The sequence below is a fragment of the Naegleria gruberi genome (genome assembly GCF_000004985.1).
Source record: "Naegleria gruberi genomic scaffold NAEGRscaffold_11, whole genome shotgun sequence".
NCBI classification, from domain to species: Eukaryota; Heterolobosea; class Eutetramitea; order Acrasida; family Naegleriidae; genus Naegleria; species Naegleria gruberi.
The window spans coordinates 189,489-214,227 of record NW_003163316.1 but is presented as its reverse complement, the minus strand read 5'-3'; the positions used below and the strand labels follow the sequence as shown (position 1 = coordinate 214,227).

The window sequence follows — 24,739 nt, the reverse complement described above, 5'->3', positions numbered from 1 at the left end:
AAACAAGTTTTCATTTGTCATCTCGGTGGAAACGACATTAAAAAAATGACTAGAAAACGATCATCCACCAATAAATCCAACCATCAAATTCAAACTTCGGAAATTGGTTTTGCAAACTCTGAATCTCTCCTCTCCGAAGATGACTCACCAATACCTGTCACTACTCATGTTAGTCAATCTCGTAATCAATTATTGATGGAAAGACATGATGTTGATGAAGAACATATCACAATCCAAACTGACCAGCCACCTTCTCCCATTATAAACAATCAACAACGAACCAATACCAAATCACCAATTGCCAGAATTTTTCACGCCCTCAGTTCTTCATATAACAACAACAATCACAACACCACCACAACAATAATAATGGAAAATAGAAATGATGATTCGGAGGAGGAAGGAACAATTATATTGGATGGTGCAAATCATCATCATCATCGTCATCGTAATAATAATCAACGATTGAAACCTGTTGAATGGCATAATTTTGAGAATATTATTGCAAATGATATTTTGATGATTATTTCAGAGTTTTTGGATGATTCTTTGACAATGGTCAATTTATCACATACTTGTTCAATGTGGTACAATTTTCTGGATAGAGAACAACGTTTTTGGAATAGATTATATCAAATCAAGATACGAGAATTGAAATTATTATACTTTAAGGATTTTGATATTTATGTGCAGGAAAAAGTTGTAAAGAGAAGAATATTGGCAGTTAAGAATTACTTTTTCAATAGGAAGAAGGGTGGAAATTTAGGTCAATATCATTTAAATTATTTAATGTCGAATGGAAAGAAGGTGAATACGAAACCTTCTCTATTGGACTTGGGAGGAGTTTGTAAAATAGAAAATTCATGTTTTTCACCACCAAAAATTATGGAATTTATTGAGGATATTGAATCTCCACGTGGTGAGAGAAACCATCAGGAGGTAATTTCAATTGAAATGGATGAGTTTTCGAATAATAGTGGTGCTAGCCAAACTGCTCTGATTGATCATCAATTATCAGAAACTCTTACCTCAGAAGAATATGTTTCTGAAGAGGAAGAAATGGAAATATTGACACTAATTAATGAATCAGATTGTGATAGCGAGGAATCAACTGTTCAGATACCTCCATCTATGTTTAAAAAGTACAAATCGGTAACAATTGAGGGAGTGAATGATATTATTTTCGAGAAGGATTGTTATTGTGAATGTTTGAAAACTGAAAAGAAAGTCAAACAATTTGGAATTGACATATTTAGAAAGATTGAAAAGAAAAAATCAGATCGTTTCACAACTATTCCACTATCAGAGCAACTCATTTTGGATGACATTGAGGGGCTATCTTCTATTCACTTTGTATTTTCTGCACCCTTGGTTTACATCTTTTTCACATGTTTCATATTGGGATTCTCCATTAAGGGAGTGTTGATGAATGTTGGTATTGATTATGAGAATGAGTGGAGTTGGATTGTGGTATTCTTTCCACTCTATTGTGGAATGATTAATATTCTCGTATCGTCCATAATAGAGTTGAGACTTTCAGCGAGGAAACTTGGAATTGCGCTCAGGAATAACAGTAAGAGAAGGGAAAAACAGAGGAATATCTTGAGTTTGAGGAAGATGTTTTTTGATAGTGTCATGTCATGTATTGGATTGTTACTCTTATCTATTTGTGGAATTGTTTTTGCACTTGTGTGGAATTTGTACTTGTGTCTGCCTCATTCTCAATTCAGTCAATCTCCATGGTATTTGTTTGCCGTTTTTGGTGGACTTTCGACAATCATGCTGATTTATTGTTTTATTTGGTTGATTGTGAGAAGTATCAAATTCAGAACAGTGATTTCCAAGCTCACTTCTACTTGCAACTCTATCATTTTAATAGTGGCATTTTGTTATAGTATGCTGTGTTCAATCATGATTACTCATCAATTTTCTATTGAGTCAGAGATTGATTGGGCAGTGGCTATGATTCCACTATTTGTAGTAGAGTTTCTCTTGTTTGCTGGAACGATATTTATTGCCTTTTTGTGGTGTTGCTTGGAGTGTAGAGCTCTCTATTCGAAAACCAAACGTTGTTTGTACATTAACATGTACATTACCGTACTGTGTAGTCTGATTTGTTTATTCGTTCATCATGCCATTATCATTGCTTATCCAGAACAGTACTCTTTTGGGTTTGCCACATTGTTTTTGCTTCCTCTTCCCTTAATTTTGCTTCCTTGTTTGTCTTGTTCGGTCAAGTATATTGATAATAATTCTGGAAACTATTTGGACTTGGTGAAATAAATATATTTATTGAGTTTCAAAAACATCTAATGGAATATCTCTAATTCTGAACCAAGTACGATACAGATTGATATATCTTTCATCTTCTTGTCTATCTAGTGCTGCTTCCATAATACTATTGGCACCCTTACCATACAATTGTTGATCTTCAAGACTGTTGAGGAATTCAGCCAATTGTTGATATCTTTCTGCTCTCTTCTTTGTCAGCATAAACTCAGCTTGTTTGACGAGTTCAGAGGCCAAATTTCTATATTGTTGGAATCCTTGAGGATCTACAACATCTGTAAAATCATCACCATCCAATTGCAATTGAGGTTTTTCAATCATCTTCCAATATTTGTTGACTGTTTCGAACAATTGATTTTCAGTAAAGTTTACAGGAATATAGACTGCTCTGGCGCCCATATCAATGATAGTATCACCATATATTGTCATTCTTCTCATTAAACTCTTAACATCGGCCTCTGTCTTGACATGAGGAACTTGTTTGAGTGGAAGTTTGAAACCTTTAGGTAAATCCAAAGTATTGACCAAATAGAAAGTATGTGTGCTCCAATCATAACGTTCCAAGAAGAGGCAACATTCTCTCAATCGTTTCATATATTCGTGGGTAACTGGGAGAGTTTGATACCGTTTCATATTGGATTCGTTCAAATCGGCATAGGTTGTCAAATTGAGTTCTTTACATTTAAGTTTATCAATGAGTTCTTCACCGAGTGAAACACATGCTCTCTTAAGATTGCTGAGAGTTCTTCCCATATCTTTGATATTCTTGATTTTTTGAGCTCCTAAATCTTTCAAAAATTCGAACATATTGTCCTTTCCATTGTGCATAAAGTTCCAATGAATTGAAATGTATCCATCTGGACTTGCTGAATACTTGTTATCAATGATGATACAGAGGTCTTTCAGTAACAATTTCATCTTGTCATTACTTAAGTATCTCTTTTCAAAGTTTTCAATAAATGTATAGAGTTCTTCTGAGGTCAATTCTGGTGAAATGGTTAAATCAGAGAAACCAACTTCTTCAATAAGTTTTTCTCTAATGTTTTGAATAGCTTCGGCCTTTTTTCTTGTCAATTCACGTTTTTCAACGAGGAGTGTCATGTTCTTTTCGTTGGTAATGATTTCCTTGACAAAATCGAATGGAGTAAAGTCATAAGGAATGCAAATGAACCCATCAACAGGATCATTTACAGCATACTTGCCAGTTTTTTCTGTAATCATTAATGGAATATCACTCCATTCATAATATCTCATCTCACCAAGACCATTCTTCAATTGATTCATAGCTTTGATGGTTTGTTCTGCTGTAATATTCTTAGAGAAGAAGAGCATGCCGTGTGTAACCAAGTGTTCAATGGATGGCAAGTCTTTATCCCACCACCATTCTTCATCATCTTCTTCACCTCTTCTTAATTTTTCAAGGTTGACTGCTCCTTGTAAATTATTTTGGAGAGCCATACGTAACTCTTCTTTCAGTGATTTATAGGTCTTCTTACCCTTTGAACCCACGGACTCTTCCATTTCTCTGTATTGTTCCAAAGCAATGTCTCTTCTTGCTTTAGCTTCCTCAGCAGTTATGATTTTTGATTTTTCCAAAAGTGAAGTTACTAATTCTTCCAAACGTTGAGTTAAAATCAATCTACTCTTTAATTTTCCATTGAATTGAACCTTCTTTGGTAAAGAAAACAAAACTTCAATTCTAAATGGTTCAGATTTTTGTCTTCCAGTTTCCTTAACATAGAAAACAAATGATTCATCAACGCTTGGAATAGGACCAAGTCTATTCAATCTCTTTTCCAGGTCAGCTATTTCCTCTTCATTCAAATTCTTATTATCAAGTGTTAATTGGGTATATTCGTTAGTCCAATTTAAAAGTTCGTTCAATTTTGAGAAGGACTCCTTGTTTTGTTGTTGTTTTGGTGGATCTTGTTGGAAAAAGTCAGGGTGAACCTTTAAGAAGAACTTTTTCAATATTTTAGTATAGGATTCTGTAGTTACATCATTCTTTACTTCCTTTGGTGTTTCAATGTTATCCATTGGTTGATATTGTCTATCACGATGATTTTTAAATTGTTTCTTGTTATTATTTGATAATTCCGATAGACGATTTAATTTTGCCAAATGATTATTATAACATCTGTATTGATGGTTAATTATTTTGATTGAACTATTAGTGTTGAGTACAACTCCCGATGATGATGGTGTTGATGAAATACGACCACAACCAGCATAAAGTGATGAAATTCTTCTTGTTGATTTTTGAAGCATTTTTTTGATTGGATTTTACCAATAAATTGTTGAACAAGTTTATTGTTTCATAATGACTGCTCCCAAACCAATGAATCGATTGATCCAAGTTGAGGCAATACTGTCGTTTTCTGTGCTATAGTAAAAGGATTTACCATCACTATCAGTGAGTAAGAAAGTTGTAGGTGATTTTTTGAATATCTTACTTCCCTTGATTTGATAGGAACCTTTCATGTCACCATTGGGCTTGTCATAGTATTTTACACCTCCCATGGAAGATAATGTATGGAATCTAGTTTTCTTGCTCAAGCCTTTGGATTTTGTGAGGTAGCCTGCAAAAATAATCTTTTCCTCTAGTGGAGTGCTTGAATTTCCTCTTCTTCTTATTCTTGCCTTTGTTAAGCTGGAATTGAGTTGTTCATTGATTGCAGATGACCACACTTTTTGCTCTTCTTCAGAATCAAATGTGATATAACTCTTTTCATTCTGAAAGGAAAGCATCACAGTTGTGGATGAGATTTTGGTTAGTTCAATAAGATTACCAGCTTTGAGAGGTACCTCCTTAACTACTCGTTTCGATTCATTTGACATGACATAAACTAAAAGGTCTGAGAATAGATATAACTCAACTATGGTGTCACCATTATCTACACTTCCAACTCCTTCCCTAAGGAAGGTTCTATCTCCTCTTACCAGTTCTTTTAGTTTCAGCTTTTTCTGGAACTCTAACAGAGTTTCCAAATTATCTGATTCATTCTTCTTCTCGATACAATAAGCGGACAGGGATTTCATTTCATCAATAACTGCGCTAAGAGAGTAATAGTCATCACCATCCAATGTTTCCAACAAATCATTGAATAAGAGGTAGTACTTAGTAATTCTTTGCAGAGGTAACGCAATAAAACTCCTCAGTGGAAACAAATGAACTCCGTTCACTTTAGTATTTCGTTGAGATTTCTCCCATGAATCAAAATTATTATCTTTTGACAAGATTTCATTCAAACACTTGATTGCACTCGGGTAACTATTTACATATCCTACATAGAGCTTAATTGCTGGAATTCTAGAACTGAATATCGACGCAATCGACTCTTTTGGTTTTAGTGAATAGTATGCTTTTTCGAATTCTGTAAGCAATGTAGTATTAATTGCTAGAATCATATTAATGTTTTTGAATACTATCTGATAGTTTTCTTTTGATAGAATACCAACTTTCCTAATTGGCAATAAATAATACTCAAATAAATGTACAAGATTTCTCACATATCCAATCTCTGTTTCCATTATTTCCTTCTCTATAAACTTTTTCCTTCTCAATATTTCCTCTGAATTCTTATCCACAACAGGGGAATCAGATTGGGAACTATAGCACGAGTATTCATACTCTCTTTCCAGAACAGAATCTGAAGTATCATTATTTTGGTTTTTTGAATTTTCCATCAGTTGGTTTCTCATTCTTCGTTGCTCGTCAATATCTTTTTTTCTATTATATCTAGATACATCTCTGAAAGTTTCTATAATTTGAAAATCTGTTAATTCCAATTTAAACCCTGTTCTGCCAAATTGGTCATCTCGAAGAGGAACATGGGCAATTCTATATGGATTTAGAGGCTTAGGTGTTTCCTTAACCAGAGGAATATTGCTTACTGTTGCTGTTGTTGTTGGTTTATACTTTTTTCCGAATAAAAGAGATTTTAAACCTCCCTTTGGAGGTGTTCCTACACTATTAGTTGATGAAGGTGGTGTATTAGGGGGAGAGGCAACATCAGAATCATCTGTTGTTGAGGGAGATTTTTCTCCTGCTGTTTCCTCTAAGGAAGATGATGAGAATAAAGAGTCGAAAAGCTCATTAAAAGACTTTTTTTCATCAATTACTACACTTTCCGATCTTTTCATTTCTGATTCTTCTTCTGGTTGTATTTTAGGTTTAAAATTTGGATTCAAACATTCTGGTAACTTAATTGAACCCTCAAATGCCCATGATTTGATGCTGGATACTAGGTTTTTATCAACTTCAATGGTTTCTGCTATTGAGGGTGAAGGAAGACGTTGTGTGGCCTCGCTATTTCTTCGGACATTGTTATCTGTTTCCACTACTTCTGTTGTTCTCTTAATAGGAAGGTTGAAGGACTGAGTAAATCCTCCAACAAATGAAGAACCTCTCAAAAATGATTTTCCAATATTATTATTACTATTAGTTTCATTAGTGGATGTAGGTGGAGGAGGGGTGTTTGGTGTCGAGTTATTAGAAGAAGATGAAAAATCTCCCAAGGGTTGTCGAGATCCTGTTGATCTTATGAAGGATGAGGGACGGAACATAATTCCTGTCGAGCAGCTGAATAGGATGTATTATTATTATTGTTATTATTGTTATCAAAATCCAATTTTAATGTTTACGTTTGCTGCTTAATGTTTTTGTGCAGTCTATTGAGGCGACAGTGTAAGCGAGCGGTTGGATGGTGAATTTTTTTATAAGAATAATAACTTATAGAAGAGGTGGAATGCCGGTTTGTTTATTTGCTCAGAGTCAGACAGCATTATAACAAACGGTTTGGCCAAAGAAAATTCCCCTTTTTTAGAAAAGGTAAGGAATGAGTACTTTGCGCTTAGATGGGAGTTTCTTTGGGAATTTTGTTTGATACCAACGATATGTTTCAATTGAGTGATAACCAAGGTTAAGTGAAGTGAATGCAAAACACAATCTATTACTCTAAGATGATTTTCTAAGGAGTATTAACTTACATTGAGGGAATGTATGAAAAACATAGGATAATATTGAGTGAAAGGTACATTCCGATTTCTGTTGAGTAATGTGGACAATATAACAAATCAAATAAGTCACCATTTGGAATCTGATACCCAATGCTTGGATTCTTGTTTTTTTCTCTTGCAAGCGAATAGAGAATCTTGTGACATTGGTATTGGTGATAGCTAGTGACCATTCAAATAATTAATTGTGATTAAATATTTAACAAATTACATACCAGCAATAGATAAAGAAGAAAGCTCCTAAAATATTCAGCGGATACCTCTGCAAATCTGTACGCTTAAGGCATCCCAATAAGAATGTAATTGGAGAGATGACATAATACGAAACACCACTCAAGAATAGAAATGATCCAACAAATCTTGGAGGATTGACCCATGGTTGTAACCAATAGACTTCAATGCATCTCTTGAGGAGATGAGCTTCATACAGTACAAGAATCAAAATTGTTGACCACTCTAATCCATTCACAGAGTGAAACACATAAATTCCAAAAGTATTCACAACCAATCCGACTGAGTATATGCTTCTCCAATGAAAACTTTCCGTCACAATAGGTTTCATAATAAAGTGTGAAATTTTGTCAAGAAATTCATTCCTTGGTTGATTGGTGTGAGGAGAGTTATCCGTACTCGTTGATGAAAATCTTCCATATTGAAATGATGAATGGAAAAAATTGTTGAAAAATCGGAGACAATACAAGACACTTCCGAGTATCCAATATGCAATCACTAATTTTTCTATCCAAAATTGATAATCTTCTAGCAATTCATGAGGTGACATTTTTTTAGAGTGTTGATACATTAATCAATGTACTGGTCGAGCATTTCATCTTCACCAGATGAATTTTCATGATAGCAATACCTTTGTACTTGCCTCTTTGGCCTAGCTCTGCCACCTCTTTTGCTACTTTTTGGAGGTTCTTCATCACTCATTTCATCCTCCTCTTCTTCTTCTGAAATAAAATCATCTTCATTGAATTCTTCCTCCTCTTCAGAAGTTTCAGAATTGGTTACAGCCACCTTTTTAGTGGTTGATTTTCCATTTTGTTTGCTGTTAGATTTCTTATTGGTTTTAGATATTGTTTTAGATTTTACAGTGGTTGTGGCATTCTTCTTATTAGATGTTTTTCTCTTTGGCTTCTTCTCCTCTTCTGAAATAATTTCAAATGATTCTTCATCTGTTTCATTTTCTTCAAATTCTTTGTCTTCACTTTCTGGTTTTTTCTTTGTTTTTTTCTTCCTCTTTGTTGATGAAGAAGTGGATAGTTTACCACTAGTATTGATTTTTGGTTCAGGAGTTGTGCGAGCCTTTTTTGTTGAGATTTTCAATTGTTTACACTTTTCTTGCAGTTCTTTTGCGTCCCAATTCGGAAGGTATTTCAAAATTATGGCTGTCCAATCATTTCCAAACTCATTAATACCTCTTCTCAACAATTCTTCGTCTGTCTTATTCCAGGTCAGTGTTTTCAGACAATCCATATTAAAAATTCTGGAAGGATCTGGTCTAAAGTAAGACTCTTCAATTTCACCATCCTCTGTTAGCATTTCTGGAGGTGAGAAGAGCATTCTCAATTTTTTACATTCCAATTGTTTTTTGATTAATCGTTCTTTTTGAATTACTGCTGAATCAATCACGTGATTGCTACTGCCATTATCAACATTACTGATGACATCTGTAATAATACTTGAATTGTCATTAAAATCATGCAAAACAACTAAATCATTAGGATCCGAATTTAAATGAGTATTTTGCAGATGGTGATGAATGGTCGGAGGCGATGACGAATAGACTTCGTCTTCTCCTTCATCACCACCCAACAGGAGTGAAGTCCACGATTTTGCCAACATTCTCCTCGTATTCACTGCAGAGTCTCCAACACTATTTGTCGAGGAAACAACCAAGGAATTGAAATCTACAAGGTTTAAAGAGAGACCACTTTCCATTTTGTTTTGATTTTCAATTCGTTTGATATTTAAAAAAAGGCGGCAAAAACTTTTGATTCCAACAAGTGGTGAATGCTATTCCTATCTACTAAAACAGCTTTGTGTTTCACCTACATTAAATATCATCATCTCTTCTCATTGTAAAGCAGAGTAAGCCACATGTGGCATTAAATTTCATCTACCCTCTTTTCAAAATCATGCAATACGGATAAGAACAACAATCAAACTGGAAATTAAAGTTCGGAAAGGAATAAAAATAAATTTTAAAAAAAATGAAAAATCACATCGTGAAAAGGGTTTTCAGGCCAAAGACTCTTTCTTCATCTTCGTTATTGGTTACCAACAATAGATCATCATCAATTAAGCATAATAGTATTAATTGTTTGAAAACAACAACATCTTTAACTGGCACTTGTTTTAATTCCTATCATTATGATACAAACCTTGGTCAAGCAAATGAATATCATATTTCCGATTTAAATGATGAAACTGTAGCAAAGTGGACTCAAACTCATTTACAAACTCTTATTATTCAACTCTATAGCTGGAAGAATGCTACAGATGATAAGAAAGCGCTCACAGAGACACTCACCAAAACAATAGACGGTATTGTTTATGTTTCTAAACAATATATGGCCGATAGACCTGATGCCGAAGATATATATCCACAACTTATTGCACTCCAAGTAGCATCACAATACTTGAAGGAACATGAATTGTCAAAGAAGGATGATAGTAAATTGGCAGATTTATCAAAATTGAGCTTTTCCACAAGCAAGTTGCAATCATTGATAAAGAGAAAGACAGACCTTTCTCATCTTCCTGAAAATGTTGAAACTGTTAAAAAAGCTAAAGAGGAAATTATCAAATATTTGAACGAGATGAACGGAATTTACAATATTCTTCAATGTACATCATTGAGCAAGATTATTCTTCAAAAATTACTCTTCTTCCAATATGATGCATCATCATTCGCAACCAGAATTGTTGTAGAATCCTTCTTGGAGCAAAAAAGAAATGAAAATCTTGTGATGAGCATTTTTGGTACATATTTCCAACTCTCAGCTGTTTATGAACGTGAAGGACAATTGAGAAATGCTGTAAATACTCTCATTGCTGTATACCAAAAATTGGAAGAGGTTCTAAATATTCTTAAAAACATTTCCTCAACTCAAGACGTTATCAAACATATAGCATCTACTGAACAGTACATTAGAGATTTGGATAAGAGACTTTCAATTCTATTCGAAAGAGTGCAAGATTTTAAGAGTTCAGCTGATCACCTTAAAAAGCTTCTTCCAAAAGAGAATCCTGCATCTATTAACTTTGCATCTGATAGCCTAAACTTGTTCGAACTCAAGACATCATTGCTCAAACTTGGATATTTGTACACAATGGCAAATGAATGGAAATCAGCTGATTCTTGTTACGAAGATTTGACTTTTCTTACTGCTAGACAATTGAACAGCTTACCTGCTGCTGAAAAGTCTTTGCATCCTAAATTCACCAGTCAACAAATTGTATTAGATTCTGTAGTACTTTCCTATGAATGGTCAATCTTTTTAAGAAAGATGCTCCTTGTTAAACAACGAGAGAAACAACCTGAACAAGAAGAAGAAAGTGAAGAAGCTCAAAATAATGCACTAGATATTCCATCAAGATTAAAGACAATCAAGAGATTGCTTGACATTGGTACAGGTATTGGTCAAAGCATTGGAATGTTCTCTGATGAAATTCCAAGTGTTGGTGATCAACCATCATCTGCCATGCTTCAACTTCTCAAGGATAAGGTCGAAATTCAAGCATGTTCTGAACTTTGCAAACTTCAACTTTCTTTCATTAAGGGATTTTTGAGCGAAGAAAGTGAAAACTCTGGTTGGGACGAATTTGCTCAAGTTTGGGATAATTTATTAATGTCAATTACTCATGTATTGACATTTGAAACTAATATCAAGGAAAATCACCCTCAAATTTGGAATCAATTATCTGTACATTTCTTCAACTTCAAGGAAGTTATTATTAATGAAGCTCTCCACTTGTTGAGATTTGCTGTTACTCAAATGAGGGAACACTCAAATCATGCACTCAATAGAGAGGAACAATTCGAATCATACCTTGAAAATATTGTAATTATTCTTTCAAGAAATGAAGACTGTTTTGAAAACAAATTCAAGATTTGGGCTCAACTCAGATCCATTCATGGTAGCTACATTATTCATAGAATGAATAAGGATACTGCCACGGAAGAAATTACCAAATCATTAATAGAGAAGGAAAAGATTTTCGATTATTGTGAAAAAGTTGCCAGACGAGACTATAACTTTGATTTACCTTTCTTGCTTCACGATATTTTGGTTGAAGTTTTCGAGAATCTTTCTGAAGATAAGAGAAAGAGTTTATACAAGCGTGCCTATCGTATTTTGGCTCCAACAAAGGAAATTGCTCATGCTAAGGCTCTCCAATTTGAAAGTTGGGTTTTGGAAGGAAAACAAACCTCTGCAGTATATGAAGGAAATCAATTAGAGGCTGAAATTGATAGATCAATTGAAAATACTGAAAAGCAAACTGTTCTTTTCTTAAGGGATTTAATGAAGGAAGAACAAGATGGTGGGGAATACTTGTTTGCTGGTATTGTGAATACTTCTGCTAAAGCACTAGCTCCTTAAATAAAACTGTAAAATGTAATTAGTGAAATTTGTTTCTCTAATATCCTATTATGTTGTTAAATAATATTATTTATTGCCTAGATCTTCTTAGAATGACATCCTTACACAAGATTTCATTTACAGACGTTTCAAACCTGCTGGTTTTTTGGCAACAGTAGAAGTATTGGTTGTGGTGGTAGTTGGCTTTTTGAGTAAGAGGAGTGGTTTCTTTTGTTGGGTTTGATTTACATTACAAATATTTTCCTTAGCATTTTCGGAATCAACAACAGTTTCTTCAGAGATGGTCTTGGACACTTCAGGTTCTGATTGACTTGTGACACCTTGTTGTTGTTTGGCATAGATATCTGTGAACATCTTAGCCTTGTTTGAATAACCTTCATAGTTATCTTGAATAAGTCTACCTGCTTCAGCATTGAGAGCACTATCAGGATTTGGTTCAATCATCAAACAACGAATAACCATGAGAACATGTCTGAAACCAAGAGTAGACTTCCAATCTCTCTTCAATGTATTCACACAAATTTCACCTTCACGTGTAGAAACATTTGGGTGGAAAATCTTGGTAACGAAATATCCCTTTGGTGGCTTATTAGGGAATTCGTGATCCAAGACCAATTTGATAGTAAATTTACCTCCTTCGAATGGAGTACCTTGTGGACCATCAATAGAAGCATAAATCTCGCTCAAATCACTCAACAAGTCTACATTTCTAACAGGATCATAGGTGAGAATTTCAATTCCATCAATCTTGTTCTTTTGAAGGTCGAAAATTTCCTTGGTTACTCTTTGGAGTGTATTTGGTGGCAAGAAAGTACTCATTGTATTAAATTATTATAATTGTATAAATAGAAGAGATGAAGATAGTCTTCCTAAAATTAATAGTCGTCGTCAAGATGTACTGCAAACGACCTTTGAAGAGTGTTGTAGTTTTTTTTTGAATTTTAAATAACGTCTGATGAGCATTTATTCTTGGCGCCAATTCCAAACCGTTACGTTTTGTCTTTTCTCCTAAGATTTGGATAACCGTAATGAGTTCTTCACACCTTGAAACAATATTACAATATCAGTTCCTCACCTTGATATTTTCTTTAAATTCAAGATTTATTAATTATTGGAAGTCTTTCTTGACCTATCGAATGAGTTTTGTTTCTCCCTGAAACATGGACACAATCTTCGTTTGCCATCCATTTGATTTTTACATCTGAATCTGCTTGGTCTTGAACCAAGAATGCAATAGTCTCCATCAAGGAGAGGTGAGCTAGAGTCCAAAACAGGATTTCTCTCATACATGCACTTACAATTTGGTGCATATCGTTTCAACTCATCACATCTATTAATATAGGAAAAGAATTGAGGTTCACACACTGAGCCCAATCGTTCACAACATGTTGAACAACTCTCTGATGCATCACATGGAACACTTCTCACTTTCTTCAATTCAACCAATGGTAAAGGATTTGAGGATGAATAGGAAGGCAATCGAAGAGTATCATGTTCAAACTCATAGTCCTTATCGTCAATATATGGAATACCTCCTGCCATACTTGACTTTGGAATTCTTTTGGTGAGTGTATTGGATCCAGTTAGGGTATCATTACACGGGAAAAAGTATGAGTTTGGACATGCCTCTGCCTGGAACAGTACTAAAAGTTGAGATTGTGTTTGAGGTTCCATACAATTTGGAAAATCAACATTATTTCTCTCAATATTTCTCTCATTTCCAACAGACGATGTGACACCAATGTGTTTCATTAATTGATATCTATAAATATAGAATAATCTGTCTTGGAAACGTAATTTTCCATAATGATTCAATTGATGGAAGTATTGTTCCAATAGCCAATCAATTGGTGTATCAGTTTCAGATTCTCTCTCCAAAAATCTCAACATACTGCCAAGATCCTTTCTCTGAATTAGCACACCATTCAGACCGAAGGAGAATCGATAACCAACCCAATCCTTTCCACTCGATTCCAATTCATGAATCTTTTCAAAAATCCTACCAAAATGATAATAAGCTCCTTCACACATTATAAAATCATCTTCCATGATGGCAATTGGAGTATTATCCTTCACTCTAAAGTTTGAATCAACCGTCTTGATCATATCATAAAAATCATTGGATTGATGTTTCTTCCGAGGTGATAATTGTGAATTATCAAAATTATTACTTTCCCATTCCTTCTTCTTGTGATAGATTGTTACTTGTGCATCGAGAGCTGAACCTCTCACCATAAATTCAACTTCTTCTTTAAAAGCTTCTCCCTTGCTATTGAATATTACAATACATGGATTGAATAATCGTTGTTTTAATTTAGCAATACTATTAATTGTTTGTCCTAGATAATAAAAACTATTGCCATCCATTTGACGTGGAGCTGTCAATATTAAAAAAGAAATTGAACATTTTTCATTGTTTTTTGATGATAGATATAATCGAAATGTGAGTGCTGACAGTGCTAGAAACAGTGCCTGTGAACATATGAATATTATTAAAGTGGACGATTTCATTTTTTTGTATTTTGTTTTTTATTCGAAAAGTTCAAAGAGTAATGATGATGCAAAAAGATATCTTTTTGTAAATTGTTACTGATTCAATAAACAATTCTTTCATTATTAAACCAAATAGTAACCAATAATATTCCGATATTTCCGAACAATATTGTTATAATTATCATCAAAATTACAATTTCTCTCATTCCTAAGAAAAGACAAAAAAAATGAACGGAAGAATATTAACATCATCGGCCTCTTCTGTTGCTGCTTCTGCTTCATCGAGTGGTGGAGGATCTGCTTCTTCCGTGATGATAACAAATCATGAGGAATTATATTCGACTTTTTGTTGTGATATTTACGATTTTTCTGATGATCAATTAGTGAATAATAATAGATCCGATCGAGGCGAGAGTAAAAACACATCATTACAGAACACTAGAACAATTGTAACAACACCCTTCACGTTGAGATGTCTTCCATTGGAGGTTATTTCTCTTGGTGATTTGATAGAGTTTCCTTCTTCCTGATTGGAATTCATCAACGAAAAAGACTTTGTTCGGGTCAGTGGAAAGTTATTGGAGGAAATTCAAGGGAGAATATCAACATCCCTATCCATCAGGTTATACAGCAATACTCAGGCTGAGGAGAAGGAGAAGAACTAAAAAACCAAATGAAAAAGATTGGTCCACTGATAATGCTATAGAATTAATACAATTTCAAATCGAGGTGATAAAAGGTTTAGTTGGACCACAATTTGTGGTTACTGATGTTTCGAGTAGGAAAGGTGTCGGAGAAAGATTTATGGGAAGTTGCTGCTCTCAACCTTTCAAACAAGCATTTCAAATGTATCAACCCGAAATGGTTGAAGATGAGAATGCAATCAATAATACGGATAAAACTATCGTGGATTATGTATATATAGGAGTCAATACAGAAGATTTAACAGGATTGAAAGCTTTTGGATTTTGTGAAGACTTTCTGAAAAATCTACTCAATTCTATAGCCAAACAAAAGAATTTACACTTACCCACAAGGGTTAACTATTTTGGAGGAAGAGACAGAGAATATTGGAAAGACATTTTGGAAAAGGAAAAAGCAAAGTTATTGGAAGAAATTACGAGTTTAGAAAATACTAAAAAACGGCTCCTTGAAGAAAATCAACAAACAGATACAATGACAGATGATACTGTTTCAGAGGATTCATCATCAACAATATTGACCACAGCTGTAAAAAGACGAAAGAAGAGAAGTAAGAGAGTAATCAAGGATGTTGAAGATGATTCAATGAGAGAGAATGGAGCTGACTCTGAATCTTCTCAAATTTCTCCAAAACCTTCTTCATCAATAATTTCATCAGAAGAAATTACACCACTCAAAAAGCTCAAAATGGATACTTTAGAATATGATGTTACACCTGTTTCTAATACCTCCCCAACTAATGCAAGAGAAAATCTCGATTTCATGCTTCTTTCGAGACCCAATGCGGATGAGCCAATAGTAACACCAACTCATTCTGAGTCATCTCATATTGTAGTTGAAAAATCAAACCAAGAGCAAGTAATTTCTTCCTCTCCACCCAAAATACCAAGCCAAACTTCCAATCTTATCAGTCAAGAATCCATTGCTGAAGAGAGTGACAGTGAAGACAATTCTACATCAAACACCCGTCTATCCCTTGTAAATATGCCAAAATCACCAAAAGTTGACAAGCTCAAAGTTATTTCTCCTTTGCAAAATCGAAAAATGCCAATCGAGAGACGAAACGAAGAATTTGCAGTACCATCCCTTCCATCTCAATCCAAGAGGTCAACCCAAGAGAGCAGTACCCAAAAGTCCAGTAGTACTAGTTCATCCTTGACAGCCTCATTACCATCTCAAAATATTCTTCCACCACCTACTCCTCCAACTAGTAGTACTATCGAGGAAACCATTAAGCAAAATGAAGACAAAATGATTGTAGATATCATAGAAAAACCTTCTGAAACTACAGTACAGCCATTAATAGAAATAACTATAGCAACAGAAGAAGTAGTCAAAAAGGATCCAATGCTGGATGAGGGAGAAGAAATTCAACCACTGGATAACAAGAAAAGTACACAAGAGGAAAAGGTTGAAACATCTTTCAACTCTCCTCCAAAGGACACATCTTTTACTGAACCAGCCATCATTGAAACCATTGAGAAGAAACCACCCATCACAAGTGAACAAATTGTACAAGCTGAGGTTGAAACAATTGTGGAACAAGTGAAACCAATTGAATCCACAACAAAAACTTGTGAACCAATCGAAAAGCCAAAATCTCCCCTCAGAATTAATACTGATCTTCCAAAATCACCAACACTCGATTCTCCAAGTAGTACACCTGATTCTTTGCCTCCAGGTGATGATTTATTATTTATGGAGGATTTGGAACCAGCCAATCATCAACCAGTTCCCACCAACAGTTCTGCAACAACCACAATAACAATCATAGAAGCCAAACAAAGTAGTCCTAACCCGACCACAAAACCCTCACCAAACAAACCTGTTCTCATTATGCCTACTGTTGACATTAATTTCAATACCAATGACAGTGCTGACTTGAATTCACCATCATTGAGTACACCAACCGAGCTTCCGAATCTGGAAGAGAAATTAGAAACCAAAACTGAAACAGCACCATCACCTCCTCCACCAACAGTTCAGAAACCAAATATTTCTCTGGAAAAGACATCTACCGATAAATTAGATGAAGACGATGAAACACCTCAAACCCTTCCATCCATGAACTTGGATATTACACCACCAGCTAAAGAAGAAACTACAAAAGAAGGAAATGTGAAACAAGCTGACACAATGATTGATGATGAAGAAGTTCCACCAACCCCAACTCCAATTAAGCCAAAGGAAAAGGCACAATCACCACAAATTGTAATTCCTCCAACAGTCTATTACGATCCACTTGAATCTCAAGGAGCAAATGTTAGTGATGATGAAATGGAAGAAGATAATAATCCACCACCAATGTCTACACCACCACATAATACCAGTAGAATATTGTCATATACCACTCCTAAATCTGATGTAATTCTTGAAGAGGTGGAAGAGACACAATACTCTGCTGTAAAGATAGTTTTGAATCCAGGCGATATTTCTCCAAGCAAAAAGAAGAATCCATTTATGCAAGTTCAAGATGATGAAACAGATGATGAATTGTCACCAAGAACACCTTCTCAAACTTTTGAAATCAAAGATTTCAGTTCACCACCAATCAACTTTTCACCTATTCTAACAAAAGCTAATTTAGGATCTCCTCCAATAGTGAACAAGGGTGAAACTTTGGATGTTAAACCTAAATATGAGCTTGAGCCAACAATCGCTGTCAATTTTAGTTTGAATTTTGAATCAGAAGATGAGGAAGAAATACCTTCCTCACCTGTGCTGGCTTCATCCAGTGCCACAAAACCTGTTACATCTGAAAATGATGCAGACAAAAGTAATCTAAGCACACCTCCACTTTCCAGTCCTCCACGTGCCAGTTTTGCCTCTCCTATGCGATCTCAACCTGTGCTATCACAAAATTCTCTACCTAGACATCCAATCGAAAAAATAGACAAGCAACATCCTCTCAAGTCCTATAGTAGGATCAAGATTAAGGGTCCAGTTTTGAACATGATATTTTCACCAGTAGGTGATCCCAGATTAACTATTTGTACAAAGACTCAAGTATCCTTAATTGAGCTAACAGGATCAGAATGGATTCAAACAGAACTTTTTGGTTTAGAAAATGAAGAAAATGAGGAGTTTTATTCTTCCAAGTTTACACCTGATGGAGAAATGTTGATTATTGCCTCTTCCTCATTTGAACCATCAATAACCATGACCATGTCCATACTGGATGATGAAAATCCTGCCCAAGCTGATGGAACTCTCTCCTATCATATCAGATTCTTTGATATCGATGGGTCATCAATCAGAAGTCAGTTGGGTCAAGAGAAAAAACCCCTATTAAGCTTGGATGATGTAAGATCACCAATATCTTGTATGGAAGTTTACGACTCTACTTTGATGGTTGCAACCAATAATGGAGAACTTTTAAAATACATGCTCACAAGTGATTTTACGAGTAGGGTCAAGGTTGTCACATTCCAAACCCTTAATGGAAAGGAAGCCATCAATAACCTTCAGTTTGTCCCTGAATTGAAAGATTTTGTAATTGGAAGTACTAATTCATATATTGGCATTTGGAGAATGAGTAGTGGAAAATTACTCCAAAAAATAGCTTTAAATCCATACTCTGTTATTTACTCTTCTGTAATTAAGGCTGTAACCACTGGAGCAAACCAAGGAATATTTTTGGTTGCTATTCACAAAGAGAATGTTACTGAAAATGCTCAACTTTGTGGTTTGTTCTTTTTGAATGAAGCAGCTACAAGATTACACACATACAATAAGAAGGATATTCCTAAACTTTCTGATTCTTCAAATGATAATGTGACAGCGATTGGAGTTTCTGGAAATGCAGAAATATCTCCATATCTTGTCACTGGAACGTCTAAGGGTTTGATTATCATCTTCAATTGCAGAACTGCCCAGTGTGTAGGTATTTTACAAGATATAGAAGGTGAAAAAGTTGGATCGTGCTGCTTCCATGACAAGTTCCCTCTCTTTGCTGCTGGTGGTACAAGAAATGTTGTAATCTATTATCAAACAGAATAAATTATTTGTTTAGTTCTTCATTTTTCAGTTTCCTCCTTAAAACGAACAGGTCTTCTTCTGAGTTTTCTTCATCTGAATTGAACTCTTCAATCTCTATTTTGGGTTCTGAAATTCTAAAGTCAAAGTGCCTTGATGTGGGCGATGTTCTTGGCATTGGTCTGAATAAGGTTGGTTCACTTTCTTCAAATGATAACTTTTTCTTTACCCTATTATCAACCAAACCTTCATCTGGAGAACCTCCCATACCTAGCTTTCTTCCCTTATTTCCTAGTGGTGTCTCAGTAGTTTGCTTCTTCTGCATTATTTTACCCATTACCTTACCAACAAATTTAGAGTCTAACTGGACTGAGGATCCAACACTCACCTGGGAAGAGTTTACATTTGGTGTTGATGGAGGATTGGAATTCTTTCGTTTTTGTTTTGGTGTGTGTTCAAGAGGAGCATTGCCATTGCTCTTTGGTCTGTGAACAGGTTTAGGGCTTGGAGTCTTTGGAACTGCATCGGTTCGCTTTTTAACAGGTGTTGATGGTGCTGATCGAGCTTTCTGAGCATTAGGACTATTATTTGGTTGTTGTTCATGGAACATGTTATAGAGTGAGTTGAACTTTTCTTGTACTACCTTAGTTGTTTCAGGTTTATAATATTTACTGTCGACCTTTCTCTGTGGTGTCCCGTGCTCTTTCACAGGCGAAGTAAATGGCGATGGTATGCTTGGTGTGATGGTGGGACCAATCCCAGAATTTGGTGTTGAAATAATAACATGCCCATGTTTTATGAGCTCATTGAGTTGGTGTTGCTTTCTCAGCAGTTTTTCCTCGAGTTCTCTCAGCCCATTCTCTTTCTTATCCAGCTCTTGAGCTCTTTCTCTCTGTTGTGAGATAACAAATTATTAGATTCCATGTTAAGAATTATTTACGTACAATATTTTCTCTTTCCATTTGCACTTGCTCCTCCTGGTATCTGTAATCAGAGAGTTTCCTTTCGAGCATATCAATTTTTGTCTCATAATCCATTCTCAATTGTTTTTCCAAAGTTAAAAATTGCTCCTTCAATTTTAACTCCTTGTGTCTAAGCTTAGCCTTTTGAATTCTCAACTTTACAGCCGAATAATTCAATATTTGGTTTATATCTGGTCTCTTACTTGGCTCCTTTTCTAACATTTTAAATATTAAAAATTGAAGTTCCATAGAATAGATTTTGGGAAGACTGTTTGGTCTATCACCAACAATTTTCCTATTATAACATAAGTATATTTAGTATAACAAAGAGACTTACTTTGCTAGAGCTATCTGATTTGTTGCTAAGAATGGAGGTGAAAAAGCTGCTAGCTCATATAAAAGACATCCAAAAGCCCAAATGTCACTCTTATGATTGTAAGGCTTTTCCTGACACAGCTCAGGGCTTTGATAAAGAGGTGTTCCTACATTTGATGAGGCGAAAGAGGATTGAGGTCCTAGTATTCTTCCTAAACCCATATCTCCAATTTTAATATTATCCTCTGCATCTAGAAATATATTTTGAGGTTTAAGATCTCTGTGCTATAATATGTGATCAGTTTAATATTTGTAATAATTTACAAACTTACCAAAATTCTCTTGTCATGCAAATATTTCAACCCTTGAGATATCTGTATCAAAAAGTTCCACACTAAATCTTCCTTGAATGGTTTTCCCTGTTGTGCTTTAATTTTCTTTGTCAGATCCCCTCCAGATGCATATTCCATAATAATACATAGGTAGTTATTCTCGATGAAAGAGTCCAAATATTTAATGATATTGAAATGTTCACACTGGCTCATTAAACGAGCCTATTCAGAGTCAATGCACTGTATTATAATTACTCCTACGAACCTCATTTAATGTTTCTTCTCTATCCTTTTCATCAACTCCATCTAGGCTAACAATTTTCTGAACACAAATTTCTCCAGTTCTTCGATCCCGAACAGTGAAAACTTTTCCGTAGGAACCAGATCCTAGCTCTTCAATAATATCATAATCCTGAAAACCCATTATATTTATATTCATTCACTATTTACAATCTAGCTTCCTAGCACAATTACTATACAACTGACTCGACTCGTGATGGGGTTTCTACTCGAATTAATCTTGTTGTATTTTTTTTTAATGTTTTGGCGCCAACTTCTTCCCACCAAAAAATGGAACCTTAATACTGTCTATTTTATTTCAACAGGGAGAGATTCCACTTTCAAGATAATATTTAACATAGCAAAATAATCACCACCAATCTTTAATATTCAAGATTCGGTAGATACTAATTTTAACTTGATTTTTCGAAAACGATGTTGTACTCTGGAATAACAAGACAAGTTTGTTTCATCCGAATAAATTTCATCAAAATCTTCGTCCATTTCTTCGCAATATTCTATTGGAAAAGTTAATGTCAATATTGATAGAATAGAATATACAGAAGGTGATCGATCTATCATGGTTTGCAACAACTTCAAAGATATAAATATTGCTTTCTTTCTAATGATTGATTTAAATGTTCTCATGAAAATTAATGCATTAGATAGGGAAATTAAGGGTGTTTTGAATGAGAGAATGGAAGATTTAGAGCAAAACATTAAAACATTGGTTATCTTTGATATTTTACATCCTATCAAAATAATCACCAACTCTATAATTTTCGACAATGTGAAGAACAAAAATTGTTGTATGTTCCGAAAATAATAAATATTATTCGGAATGATCTTGTTGTTCTCGGAATTTAATCAAATACACAATTCTTAAAAAAATGTCTGTACATGTTCCTCACGTTTTGTGGGCTCCAAGAGCCGATCGTGTCTATGTGACTGTTGAAGTCCCAGATGCTACAGATGTCAAAGTTTCATTGGATAATAGTATTTTAAAGTTTTCAGCAACAGGAGGTGAAAACAAGTATGAATTGGAATTGGAATTGTTTGGTGAAATCAATACCGAAAAATCAAAATGGAAAGTGTCTGGTAGATCTATTGATCTTAACATTGAAAGAACCGAGAGTGGCGAATTCTGGCCAAGACTCACTAAATCCAACATCAAGAATAGAAATATTGCTGTTGATTGGTCAAAGTGGATTGATGAAGATGATGAAGAAGAAGATAATTATGATTGGAATCAATCTGGAGGTGATGTTAATGATTTTGGTATGGACAATTTCTATCCACCACAAGGAGATGAAGATGATATGGTTGTCGGAAATGATGAAGACGAAGAAGATGAAGAAAAGCCAGACCTTTCTGATTTAGACAAGTAAATCCACACCTATTATTTATTGCCATCAAAAATAAATCATTAAATTATTATTATTGATCCTTTTCACAATTTTTCACTTCCAACTAATGCAACAAATCGGAGCAATATTAAATAGCATGCCTGAATAACTTTATCCTCACGAATTCATCAATGCTTCATCGCCTCAATCAAATGAGGAGAAATTAATTAAATAAAAAATGCATCCTCACGTCGAAAATACCTTAAATGGGTCGATAGTCGCAACAACAAAAGATTCAAAAAGTCACTTTGAAACCTTCAGCTTAGCAAACAAGTTTAAAAAAAATTGTAAGTGTTGTACCAAGAAGTATCAACTCAACATACCAACTATTATCACATTCATCATCAAATTACTTTAGTCAATAACAAAATGGATAAACTCTACACTACACCTGGATATATTTTCCACGACAAGGAAACTAATTTTACTTTTAATATTTCTGGATTCTTGTCTCAAACAGCATCACCAACAACAACTATTCAAACACTATTGAAGGAAAATTATGTTCATGCAGTTAAAGTTGCTGCTCAAAAGATTAAAGAAATTGAAAATGGACAAATTGTAAATAAGACTGTTATTGCATCGGAATCAGAAAATCGTAGTGTTGATCACTATAATTTACGTTTGGCTTCATCAACAGTTGCTGGAAAATCATTGGATGATAGTTTAAAGTTATGGAATGATATTAATGAAAAAGTTGGTAAAATTATTAGTGGTCAATTAAAGAATGAACAAACAGGAAAGGCTTACAAGAATGTCATTTTCAATGGTATTGGTGGATCTTATTTGGGACCATTGTTGTTATGTGTTGCCATGAAGGGTATTTATTTCAATGATTTGCAAGAAAAAGAAGGTTTGCCAAAGTTATACTTTGTCAGTAATACTGACTCTGATAGTTTTGATCAACTTTTTGGAGAGAAGGGTGTTTTGGAGTTGAGCGAAAGTTTACTTGTTAACATGTCAAAGAGTGGTGGTACTGCCGAAACTAAGGGAAATATGAATACTTTCAATAGATTATTATTGGACAGAGGTATTGCACAAAATGGTAATATTGGTTCATATAATATTGCTATTACTACAAAGAATAGTAACTTTGACAAGTTTGCTCAAAAGAATCACTTCTTACATACATTCTACATGAACGAAGAAACTGGTGGTAGAACTAGTGTTGGTAGTGCTATTGGAATGGTTCCAGCTGCTTTTGCTAAATTGGACTTTGCTGGATTCTTGCGTGGTCAATCTTACATGGATGAAATGACCAGAAGATTTGATACAGTTGAAAATCAATTGAAGAATCCAGCCTTAGTTACAGCTATTCTTATGGATCATTATCAAAAGAGACATGGTAGAAAGAATTTGATTGTTCTTGGCTATTCTGATTCACTCCGTGAATTTGCTCACTATTTACAACAATTGTATATGGAAAGTTTGGGTAAACAATTCTCTGAAAATTCTGGTGTTGAAAGTCCAGAAGGTCAAACTGTTTTTGGTGGTGTTGGTACTGGTGAACAACATGCCTTCATGCAACAAGTTCAAAAGGGTATCAATGATTGCATTGTTAAATTTGTTTACTATTTGAAGAGAAACTCTGATTATTCAGTTCTTGACCCAACCGATAAGCAAGAACTTGCCGGTGAAAAGGTTGCTGCCAGTGATTTGACTGAATATTCCAAGAAGGGAACAAGCTATTTGAGTATGGGTAGACAAATGCTTGGTTTCATTAAGGGTACTGAAAATGCTCTGTATAAGAATGGTAAACCATTCCTCTCATGTACATATGAACAATGTGATATGTTCAACATTGGTATGATGATTGCTTTGGAAGAAAGAATTGTTTCAATTTTGGCTGCTTTCCGCGCTATTAATGCATATGATCAACCAGGTGTTCAAGATGGTAAGATTAGTGCCAATGACATGAACAAGTTCAGTGATGTTATTGAAAGAAAGGTTGCCAGCATTGTTTTACAAAAGGGTGGATGGCAAGGAAGTGCATCTTGTGCTATCAAGGATTTCGAGAAGGAATTGTCAACTGCTCCAATCTGGTATGTTGACTCCATCTTGAGTGATATTTTCGGAAACTGGCAAGTTGATTGTGCCTACCCAAGATTGAAGGAAGTTGTTTCAAATGTTCAAAGAGAATGGAAGGAAGAAAATGGACAAAGCCAATTTGTTTATCAATTCGTCTCCAAATTGTAAATTAAATATTTGTTGATTATTATTAAGTACTTTTATGTTTCACATTCTCCCTTTATAAAAAATGCCAAGAAAAAAGAAGGAAGAAACAGAGAATGAAGATGATGAATCTGCTTCAACTCCACCAAGAACAACCCGATCAAAGAGAACAAGAAAACCACGAGCTT

General features: G+C 34.7%; 11 protein-coding genes across 11 annotated transcripts; 6 read left to right on the top strand and 5 right to left on the bottom strand.

Annotated features, from left to right (window-relative positions):
• Positions 1–45: 45 nt before the first annotated feature.
• NAEGRDRAFT_47219 (uncharacterized protein) lies at positions 46–1,571 on the top strand (the record flags this gene model as incomplete). The annotated part of the gene is made up of 2 exons (XM_002680023.1): positions 46–1,142; positions 1,526–1,571. The coding sequence occupies 2 exons, from the start codon at positions 46–48 to the stop codon at positions 1,569–1,571; spliced, it is 1,143 nt and encodes a 380-aa protein (XP_002680069.1).
• Positions 1,572–2,289: 718 nt separating this feature from the next.
• On the bottom strand, positions 2,290–6,855 carry NAEGRDRAFT_47218 (RhoGEF domain-containing protein; the record flags this gene model as incomplete). Its single annotated transcript, XM_002679906.1, has 2 exons — positions 2,290–4,214; positions 4,743–6,855. 2 exons carry the CDS (start codon positions 6,853–6,855, stop codon positions 2,290–2,292), a joined length of 4,038 nt encoding a protein of 1,345 aa, XP_002679952.1.
• Positions 6,856–8,106: 1,251 nt separating this feature from the next.
• NAEGRDRAFT_47217 (uncharacterized protein) lies at positions 8,107–9,249 on the bottom strand (the record flags this gene model as incomplete). The annotated part of the gene is made up of 1 exon (XM_002679905.1): positions 8,107–9,249. The coding sequence occupies one exon, from the start codon at positions 9,247–9,249 to the stop codon at positions 8,107–8,109; it is 1,143 nt and encodes a 380-aa protein (XP_002679951.1).
• A 272-nt stretch (positions 9,250–9,521) lies between these two features.
• On the top strand, positions 9,522–11,915 carry NAEGRDRAFT_64695 (uncharacterized protein; the record flags this gene model as incomplete). The annotated part of the gene is made up of 1 exon (XM_002680022.1): positions 9,522–11,915. The coding sequence occupies one exon, from the start codon at positions 9,522–9,524 to the stop codon at positions 11,913–11,915; it is 2,394 nt and encodes a 797-aa protein (XP_002680068.1).
• A 330-nt stretch (positions 11,916–12,245) lies between these two features.
• On the bottom strand, positions 12,246–12,722 carry NAEGRDRAFT_3820 (uncharacterized protein; the record flags this gene model as incomplete). The annotated part of the gene is made up of 1 exon (XM_002679904.1): positions 12,246–12,722. A coding segment is annotated over one exon (477 nt), but the record flags the coding sequence as incomplete, so codon positions are not given.
• Positions 12,723–13,001: 279 nt separating this feature from the next.
• NAEGRDRAFT_57357 (uncharacterized protein) lies at positions 13,002–14,419 on the bottom strand. Its single transcript, XM_002679903.1, has one exon. It carries the CDS (start codon positions 14,280–14,282, stop codon positions 13,020–13,022), a length of 1,263 nt encoding a protein of 420 aa, XP_002679949.1. The 5' UTR covers positions 14,283–14,419; the 3' UTR covers positions 13,002–13,019.
• Positions 14,420–14,635: 216 nt separating this feature from the next.
• On the top strand, positions 14,636–14,938 carry NAEGRDRAFT_64692 (uncharacterized protein; the record flags this gene model as incomplete). The annotated part of the gene is made up of 1 exon (XM_002680021.1): positions 14,636–14,938. One exon carries the CDS (start codon positions 14,636–14,638, stop codon positions 14,936–14,938), a length of 303 nt encoding a protein of 100 aa, XP_002680067.1.
• A 316-nt stretch (positions 14,939–15,254) lies between these two features.
• On the top strand, positions 15,255–19,130 carry NAEGRDRAFT_78864 (uncharacterized protein; the record flags this gene model as incomplete). The annotated part of the gene is made up of 1 exon (XM_002680020.1): positions 15,255–19,130. One exon carries the CDS (start codon positions 15,255–15,257, stop codon positions 19,107–19,109), a length of 3,855 nt encoding a protein of 1,284 aa, XP_002680066.1. The 3' UTR covers positions 19,110–19,130.
• Positions 19,131–20,017: 887 nt separating this feature from the next.
• Positions 20,018–21,118, bottom strand: NAEGRDRAFT_64690 (uncharacterized protein; the record flags this gene model as incomplete). The annotated part of the gene is made up of 4 exons (XM_002679902.1): positions 20,018–20,342; positions 20,385–20,647; positions 20,695–20,916; positions 20,960–21,118. 4 exons carry the CDS (start codon positions 21,116–21,118, stop codon positions 20,018–20,020), a joined length of 969 nt encoding a protein of 322 aa, XP_002679948.1.
• Positions 21,119–21,863: 745 nt separating this feature from the next.
• NAEGRDRAFT_78863 (co-chaperone p23 domain-containing protein) lies at positions 21,864–22,412 on the top strand (the record flags this gene model as incomplete). The annotated part of the gene is made up of 1 exon (XM_002680019.1): positions 21,864–22,412. One exon carries the CDS (start codon positions 21,864–21,866, stop codon positions 22,359–22,361), a length of 498 nt encoding a protein of 165 aa, XP_002680065.1. The 3' UTR covers positions 22,362–22,412.
• A 360-nt stretch (positions 22,413–22,772) lies between these two features.
• On the top strand, positions 22,773–24,320 carry NAEGRDRAFT_924 (uncharacterized protein; the record flags this gene model as incomplete). Its single annotated transcript, XM_002680018.1, has 2 exons — positions 22,773–23,978; positions 24,057–24,320. Coding segments are annotated over 2 exons (1,470 nt in total), but the record flags the coding sequence as incomplete, so codon positions are not given.
• Between the last annotated feature and the right edge of the window lie 419 nt (positions 24,321–24,739).